The following is an 8,757-nucleotide window of genomic DNA, read 5'->3' as shown; positions in this document are numbered from 1 at the left end:
AGCGGGTGAGCCACTGTGATAAGGGGCGACATAAAGGTTATGACTGGTGGTGGGAAGTCGGGCGCGTGCTGGGCTGGGAGGGTAGCTGCGACGCGAGGGAACGAGCTCCCATTTGCTCCGCTATGGTCTGTCCTTTTCTCATTTAATTTCTTCTAATTTCTTGCCATTGTCACGTCGTGCGATACTGATTCTGTGTGGATGAAGGCAGGCTTCAGAAATGGAGCAGGGGAGGACATGAGCATGAAGGTGATCTTGCGAAACAATAATCCTACATCTACGTAAACTGCTACGAAGACCTACGTAACATGACTGTCTAATCTTCTCGCCCCCCCCCCCCCCCCCCCCCCCGATTTTCAGGGTGGTGGGCCCCTTCCCGCCTAATGATCCACTAATATTGCTCCATGTTGCTATTTACGTAAAGAACATAACAACTATTACGTTGGTCTAGCATTGCCCCTTGCGAAAACATATGGTGAAGCATATGCGTCGGTCGGTACCTCTCTATCCTTCCCGCTCGTTTTCATCAGGATCGCCATCGTCGTCGGGTGGTAGAAGCGTTCCACAGAGCCTGTGATATCCAAAGAGAATAGGAAAATGGAATGTTGTATACGGGATGAGACCGTGACATCCATCCATGCATGATGACCACACAAGTACACAGCTAACTGGTGCAGACTGGCCTAATTATATATCACTCAAGTCAATGAAGCTAACCTCATGGACGGGGCATTTCCTTGTCACGTACTTGACGGGCTGCGAGGAATGAACGAATCTGCTGACCCGCACTCCTTTCTTTCCTACTCAAATAAATACCCAACCAACGAACCAAAGCAAGAGGCCGCACACACGCATACACACACAAAATGGCCGTGCCGAGGCAGCTGCTCCGCGTTACGATGATCTTGACCATGTTCTTGGTCAGACACGCCGGAGCTCAGGGAGCATTCTTCCCGATGCCCCGCCACCCGAGATTGCCAGCCCTGCCACCGACACCAGGAGGCACCCTCTGCGTCCCCCGCGAGCGGGACGCGCTTCTGGACTTCAAGGACGGCCTCACCGACCCCATCAACTTCCTGTCGTCATGGCGAGGTGTGGAGTGCTGCCTGTGGACGGGCATCATTTGCAGCAACCGGACAGGCCATGTCGTCATGCTCAAGATCAACAGCGGATGGCCGTTCGACTCGTCCATGCACCGCGTTGGAGGTGAGATACGCTCCTCCTTGCTCACCTTAAGACATCTGAAGCAGTTGGACCTCTCAGACAACAACTTCGGCGGCCAACCCATCCCGGAGCTCATAGGAGCCCTCGGGTGTGGGCGTCTCACGCATCTTGACCTCTCCGGCTCCAATTTTGGTGGCCGGATTCCTCCCCACCTCGGCAACCTTTCGAACCTGGTCAGCCTTCAGCTCAACTATATGGCAGATGGCTCCTACTCGCCTGATCTCACATGGGTGTCGTGCCTACAGAAGCTTCAGGTCCTCGGAATGTCTGAGGTGGACCTTAGCGCTGCCACCAGCTGGCTTCATGATATCAACATGCTCCCCCGTTTGGCAGACCTTGATTTAAGTTATTGTGCGCTTCAGAACTCTATGTCTCCCCCGGCGCATTCCAATCTCACATCGCTGGAGAACCTCAACCTTATTTCAAACTCCTTCAACACATCTCTTGGAGCCAAAAATTTGCTTTGGGATCTACCCGGCCTCCAAAGTCTCTTCCTAACTGGTTGCGGAATCGATGGTCCAATCCCTGACGCAGTGGGGAACTTAACCTCTCTTCAGAGTTTGTATCTTGGTTCAAACAAGTTCACTGGCATGGTGCCGTTGAGCTTCCGGAAACTACAGAATCTAACAGAGCTCGTATTAGACACCAACTTCATCATCATGGACATGGCAGATCTAATGCATCGGTTAGGGCACTTAAGCAGCTTGGCCACAATCAACCTTGACAACAACGAGTTGTATGGAGATGTACCCGTTAGTGTACGGGAACTCATAAATTTGAACCAATTATCACTGGCCCACAACAACTTACATGGTACAATCACCGAGGACCATTTCACATATCTGACCGCCTTACAAACCCTAGATATCTCTGATAATTCCTTAACTATGAAGGTCGATAGTACATGGAAAGCTCCATTCAACTTATCCTATGCAGGCTTTAGATCTTGTATACTAGGGCCCAAGTTTCCATCTTGGCTTAACCAACCAACGACCTATTATCTTGATGTTTCGAACACAAGCATACATGATAGCATACCTCTCTGGATTGTTAATCCCTCTTTTGAATATTTGGATTTGTCAAGAAATCGGCTTGTTGGCATGCTTCCTAACCTATTATCTTCCTTGCAAATACTGGATGTCAGTTTTAACGAGATTGTTGGCCCAATTCCAAAACTTCCAAATAGTCTATTATACTTGGACCTCTCCGGAAACAATCTGTCAGGCGCACTGCCATCAGTTATAGGAGCACCAATGCTAGAAGTACTCCTTCTCTTCAATAATTCCTTTTCGGGAACTATTCCATGCTCCATGCTTCAGTTGCAACAGTTGAAATTTTTAGACCTATCAAAAAACCTACTAGATGGGCGATTGCCCAGTTGCTCTCGAGGATTCGATACCTCAACTATTACCTTGCTTAAATTGAACAACAACCATATTTTAGGAGCATTCCCGTTGTTTCTTCAGAAATGCAGAGAGCTAAAACTTTTGGATCTGGCATACAACAAATTTTCTGGGAGCTTACCAACATGGATTGAGTCAAAGTTGCCACAATTGGCACTTCTAAATTTGCGCTCAAACATGTTCTCTGGCGGCATCCCTGATCAACTAACTAGGATGAAGGGGCTTCAATTTTTAGACATTGCATGCAACAACATCTCAGGGAACATACCACGATCACTTGGGAATCTCAAAGCTATGACTTCTACTTCCAATAATAGTGGTGGCCTTTTTGACCTTGTCAATTATATTGTAGTTGGTGGAGTTTCTAAGGCCATGTCCGCTGATGCTTATACTGTAGAGGTGGGGATAAAAGGTCAAGTGCTTGAATATACCAAAGGGATAGCATACATGGTAAACCTTGATTTTTCCAGCAACAGTTTGACAGGGCGGATTCCTAAGGAAATTGGCATGCTCATTGCATTAAAGAACTTAAACTTCTCCTGGAATAGCCTGACTGACATAATACCCCAAAGCATCGGTGCGCTACAAGCTTTGGAATCTTTTGACCTCTCGCACAATGGGCTCTCTGGTGAAATCCCTACAAGCATATCATCTCTAACGTCACTAACCCGCTTGAACTTGTCATATAATGATCTGACTGGGACTATACCATCCGGGAACCAATTAAGAACACTAGAGGACCAAGCGTCCATATATATTGGCAACCCAGGTCTATGTGGTCCACCTGTCCCAGGGAATTGCTCACGAATTGACATAATTCCATATGCTCCCCAAGAGCATAATGAAGGAATGAGTGATGTGGTTTCGTTATACCTCAGCATGTGCATAGGATTTGTAGTAGGTCTGTGGATTGTCTTTTGTGGCTTCTTGTTCAAGAAAAAATGGAGGATCGGTTGGCTCTCATTTACAGACCACATGTATGATCGAGCTTATGTGCACGTGGCCATGGGTTGGGCTTCACTGGCAAGAAATATCCATCAAGGATGAGGTCACAAATGTTGGAGCTTATGTAGGTACCTACTTTCCTCTGTCCCAAAACAAGTGTCATGGCTTTAGTTCAAATTTGTTCAAAATAGTGGTTTTAATGATTATTGGTGTGTGTAATGCTTTTCTTTGGTTTATAACTTAGCATGATTAATATTGTACGTGTATTCGGTAGTGTACAAACCGAATATATAATCTAGAAGGCCTAGGGGCGTGCGTGTGTTGTTGTGGGTGGTTACTTAGCTGAGACTGACCCATATCTCTGTATAGCAAATATGTGGGTCAAGCTCAAGCTAACGATCCAAATCTATGTAATCAGATTGCTCCATATAACACGTACGCATCCCTGCCCAACGGCACATGCTTCCAGCTTCAAAACCTTATATGGTATCGAGGCCACATCATCTCTGTGTCGTATCCATCATCCCTTGTGTTGCGGCGCCTGCACTCAACCACAACTCAAGAAACTAGACCCGAACCATTTTCTTACATCAAAAACTTGTACTAAAGTTCTGGAGAATTATTAAAATAGTTAATATAAAGAAATAGCATACATCTAACGTGTTACAAAATTTCAGTCTTAAATTAAACTCGCAGCAAGAGAAACAAGCATACCATTTCTTTAGGCAAAACAAGCATACCAAATTCGGCTGTGGTAGTGCAAACAGGCCCAGTTCACAGCCAAGTATAAATTAACAGCATTCATGTCACGATTTATCATATTTTTTCTCGAGGCGTGAGTTGAATTTTTAGCTAAAATTCTATGACATGATAGATATAACTCACCTCAACTTGCGCTCGCCATCCAGTCACTAACAAACTCAAGGGAAAGGACCCTCCGCTCTGCTCCCAATATTCACATCCTCATCCCTTCCATATCTATCTGCCTCCTCATCGCAACAAAAAAGGGTTGCGAATCCTTCAACGTCTCATGCCGACCAAAAAAACCTACCTACCTATTGATTAGACCAGTACACCTTGTCAGACTCCCCCGTTACTTACTTGACAGATGACTAATGCACAACCATGAATGAAGGCCTCAAGTGACAGCTGAGCATACCCCTGAGATCACACTTGTTCTAGCTAGACGGCGCCCTTGATCGAGAAACTGCTGCAGATAAGGTGCCACTGGCGCCGCTGCTTCTATGGACGGTCTTATCCACTGGAGGTCCCTCATGGCTGCTCCCATTGTGAGAACCTAGAATTAACTTCCAGACCCTCCCCCTGTGTATATTTGTCAACCCCATGATCATTGTTGACAATGCAGCGAAATGATATCATTGCACAATACATAAAAGGTATTACAAATAGTATATTTGTCACAAGACATACCTAGTGAACTGTCTCATGACATTTATTACATTCAGAAAACAGCGGAAAGTACAATGCGTAGCAACTCCATCTCAGCCACAGGCAGTTGATGTAGTCCACGTGATCTCACTCCTCAGGATCACCATAATAATTGTAGTCGATGCCATCATCCTTATAGATCTCTGTTGTTCAACAAAAGTATTGCCATGAGTACATTACGTATTCAACATGCCTCAAAGGAAGGTTGTTTGGCTCATTTGCATAAAAGCTAATTTTGTTTGAAATAGCATGGTACTTGGATAATAGCAGTTTTAGATGAAAACATGTTTTGTCTCCAAAATAACTTTCATCAAAGTGAGGATCCTCGATCAACTCCCACTCTTCATAGGTTCCAAGAATAGGGGAAAAGAGGGAATAAGCAAGACAGGTCCGGTATATCAAGAAAGATTCATGTGTCGTCCATGACCGTGGACACGGCTATTCGAATAGTTTTACACTCTACAGAGGTTGTACACTTTACCCACACGACACAATCCCGACTTGTTGCCACTAGCCGTTGCTAGCGTAGTACACCATTTGGTATACCGGCAGGGACATTGTGACGAGGTCTTTCATTAGACCAAACTTACTGTGCCAAGCCCACTAGGTTTCAACACGGCAATAACCGCAGTTCACAGTCTAGGGCCCCCTTTTGTGCCGAGAATACTCCTCGCAAGGCAGTTATCCCATCTGCGGTACTGTGATGACGACAATAAGAGTGAACTAACTAATTAACCAAGCCAGTGCCCATATAGCATGTGGCTGTACTATTATCACAATCTTTAAATCCAAGACTTATTAGGCCTCATGCGGCACGGACGACTGATTGCCCCCTTCAACTAGTGAAGGGCAGCCAATCGCTCCTTCAATCCTTGATTCAACTGTCGCTCACGCCAGTATTCAGATGGTAAGTTTCACCCAGAGTAGAAGAGGATAGAGAAGGTCAACAAGGGCCAACTGGCCTAGCTCAGCGATAAGTTTCAACTGTCAATGACTCAGAGGTCATTCAACAAAGCACCTATAGGGTGATAAGCATGGCTAAGCATTTCTACTCTACCAGAATACTATAATTGTACTCAGGTGTCAAGTTAATAGGCGACAAGCGGATTAAGCTAATGTGTCAATCGACACGCTAGCTACAAGAATTAAAATAGCATGCATATAGTAACCATAAAACACAATGCAATTTTGTAAAACATAGGATAAGTATGATCAAAGAAGGAGGCATGCCTTCGTTGTTGAGTCCTTCGGTAACCTGTTTTTGTCAATGTCCAACACTGTCGTCACTCCCTACTCGTCGTAACGATAGCAAAAGACAAACAAATAAATACCAAAGCAATAACAAATCCAAATAACATCCAAAACAAATTAAGAGCGGATGGATAACAAGATATTGATCAAGATGGAGATTCTGAAATGAGATAGCATGATTGGGAGGTGAGGGAGATGATTCAACGAAATGACATGGTTAGGTTGACCCAGCTAAAGAAGGCATCGCGATCAAGACTAACGTTCTAGTATGAACTATGCTACTAACCAGTAATAGTGTCCACTACACATCTTGGCCAACTCTACATGAAACAAGTATATAACAAACCAATGGCATCCACACATATGAAATGGAACCATCCTATGCGTTTAACTACATAATCACAACATGGAATGAAAATGTGAGTTAACCACAAATAAATATTAAGATAGAATCTAAATATTTATAATGGTCAACAGTAGCCAAACATGTACAACTATATAAAAATTCAAAAGCAAGTGTTCCATAAGACAAACAAACACACATAACAAACCATACTAGTTAAGCAATCAAACATCATACAACAACATGAATTGAGTTGGATCTAGATTCTATCCTAAAGAAAAACTAAAGTAAAATAGGATCAACTTCATTATATTAAACCAATACTATGGCCACACAATTAAACAACAGAACACATATTACACAAGGTATGTGAACGATAAGTTATAAATATGCCTTGACTAAAATCACAAGCATCAAACATACAAGTGACCATGGCAATATACTACACTAGGACATGCTCTTTATAAAAAATAAATAACAGATATGTGTCCCCATGTGCACCATTAATTTCCTCTTCCTCTTCCTCTTCCTCTTCCTCTAAAGGAGCGCCATACTGTTCCCCAATCTTGGGACCTGGACCGCTTTTCTGATAGACTTTGCAGAGAACGAAATCGTGCTGCAATAACAGATAGACAATAAATCAACATACTGCTTGCAGTACAAGTGGAGCTAACAAACATTTTGCTAGTAACAAAACGGAAAAAGATCACATCAGGGCTAACTTTTCTCCGTCGAAGAATAAACTAACTAACTCCTTCAGTTTGAGGAGTGGATAATGGCTGCAATTCTTTGATTATGACACAGTTTGTTTCTTGCTGTTTGGAGCTTTCTATCTTTGCTGCTTATAGCGCACTTCCCAAAATCTTTGGAGCACTCGATGTATGTTTTTTTTTTGCGAGGAGCACTCAATGTACGTTGGTGCCACGTGCATTGTAATGTATGTTGGAAACGCTTCAGATTGTACTGGAAAAGGAAAACTTGCATTTTACTCAACATTAAATAGTTCAGACACATGTTGAGCGATAATTTGCTGAATCATGCATGGCATGCTATGTTTGCTGAACCATCCATACGTTGAAATTTTGATCTCTTTTATAGTTCGGTAAACATGAATACAAGTTTCATTCGTTTCCCAAACAACTCCGTAAACAAGTGCGTTTGGAGCAAGAAATCCATTTCATAGAAGAGTGATATTGAAACTAGTACAAAGACAGCAAAGAAGCATACCAGTCTAACACCAGCATTAGGTACTTCGCTTTCGACCAGCCTATATTCATGCATGACCCAGTCGTTTCTTTTCTCCTTGCGTCCCTTGCTAGCATGAAACACCAAGGTCCTCTTCATCCCAACAGTCCGAGAATTATAGACCACCTTCCTGTCCTTTCCAGTAGCTTTCCAGTGCCCAGCTTGGTTCGACCGGTTAGTTCTTGACCCGGTAGGGTACTTCCGGCCGCAAGTACAAAAGAAATACCACTGAAGATCCCCAGTAGGCATTGAAGATTTCCCTGAACAAAGTTAAAACAAACGGTTAGAAGAGGAGTTTGCAGGACAGTTTTGTGCAAAGTTTGACAGCCACATGTGAACACAAACATGTGGTTATGCAGTACTTTCAAATGCTAGTGATACGAGAGGGGGGATAAATGAAAATATACCCGGAAGATCCCAGGGGGCGAATTGGTAGATATCGATTTCTGTAACAGGATTGCGGCGCAACTTTTTACCCAGTATCTTCCTCTTTAGATAGTAGAGGGTGAGTTCAGCATCGGTCGGTTGGAACCGGTATCCAGGAGGGAGCGGCGCCATTTCCATTAGGGGAAACGGTGACCATCAAATCCAATGCCGAGATGTTATTGAGCACCAGAAGCGACAGCGGCACGCCCGCCGAAGAAAGCAGAGGTAATCCTTTGTTGTGGCATCAAAAGACATCTGAGTTGGTGAGGAGGAAACAGGTTACTACAAAATACTACGTATATGAAAGAGATATGCATTCTTCTGTCCTGAGACAAACAAATAGCAGGACAAAGTTGCCGTATTTATGTATTCCTAAAGTTAGTACAAAGTTGAGTCATCTATTTTGGAACGGAGGGAGTAGCAAACAAATAAAAGTGGGACTGCGTTGGAACAGAGCAGAGCAGGACAAGTGAA

At 43.8% G+C, this 8,757-nt stretch overlaps 2 protein-coding genes across 2 annotated transcripts; one reads left to right on the top strand and one right to left on the bottom strand.

The window, feature by feature from the left end:
* Window positions 1-863: 863 nt before the first annotated feature.
* On the top strand, window positions 864-3,897 carry LOC123140659 (receptor-like protein EIX2). Its single transcript, XM_044559944.1, has one exon. It carries the CDS (start codon window positions 864-866, stop codon window positions 3,669-3,671), a length of 2,808 nt encoding a protein of 935 aa, XP_044415879.1. The 3' UTR covers window positions 3,672-3,897.
* A 1,208-nt stretch (window positions 3,898-5,105) lies between these two features.
* LOC123146422 (NAC domain-containing protein 53-like) lies at window positions 5,106-8,532 on the bottom strand. Its single transcript, XM_044566071.1, has 4 exons — window positions 8,265-8,532; window positions 7,840-8,117; window positions 7,114-7,228; window positions 5,106-5,161 (listed from the first exon to the last, which is right to left on the bottom strand). The coding sequence occupies exons 1-4, from the start codon at window positions 8,419-8,421 to the stop codon at window positions 5,106-5,108; spliced, it is 606 nt and encodes a 201-aa protein (XP_044422006.1). The 5' UTR covers window positions 8,422-8,532.
* Window positions 8,533-8,757: the final 225 nt, after the last annotated feature.

The sequence above is a fragment of the Triticum aestivum genome, chromosome 6D, assembly GCF_018294505.1.
Source record: "Triticum aestivum cultivar Chinese Spring chromosome 6D, IWGSC CS RefSeq v2.1, whole genome shotgun sequence".
Classification (NCBI taxonomy): Eukaryota; Viridiplantae; Streptophyta; class Magnoliopsida; order Poales; family Poaceae; genus Triticum; species Triticum aestivum.
Note: the sequence above shows the minus strand (reverse complement) of the source record. Positions and strands in the feature narration are given on the sequence as shown.

Excerpts from the sequence above, each read along its gene's own strand:
- LOC123140659 (XM_044559944.1), top strand. The coding sequence starts at position 864 with ATGGCCGTGCCGAGGCAGCTGCTCCGCGTTACGATGATCTTGACCATG.
- LOC123146422 (XM_044566071.1), bottom strand. The coding sequence starts at position 8,421 with ATGGAAATGGCGCCGCTCCCTCCTGGATACCGGTTCCAACCGACCGAT. Across the intron at positions 7,229-7,839 it reads CTAATGCTGGTGTTAGACTG|CACGATTTCGTTCTCTGCAA; the intron begins GTATGCTTCTTT and ends CTGTTATTGCAG. Across the intron at positions 5,162-7,113 it reads AGAGGAAGAGGAAATTAATG|AGATCTATAAGGATGATGGC; the intron begins GTGCACATGGGG and ends GTTGAACAACAG.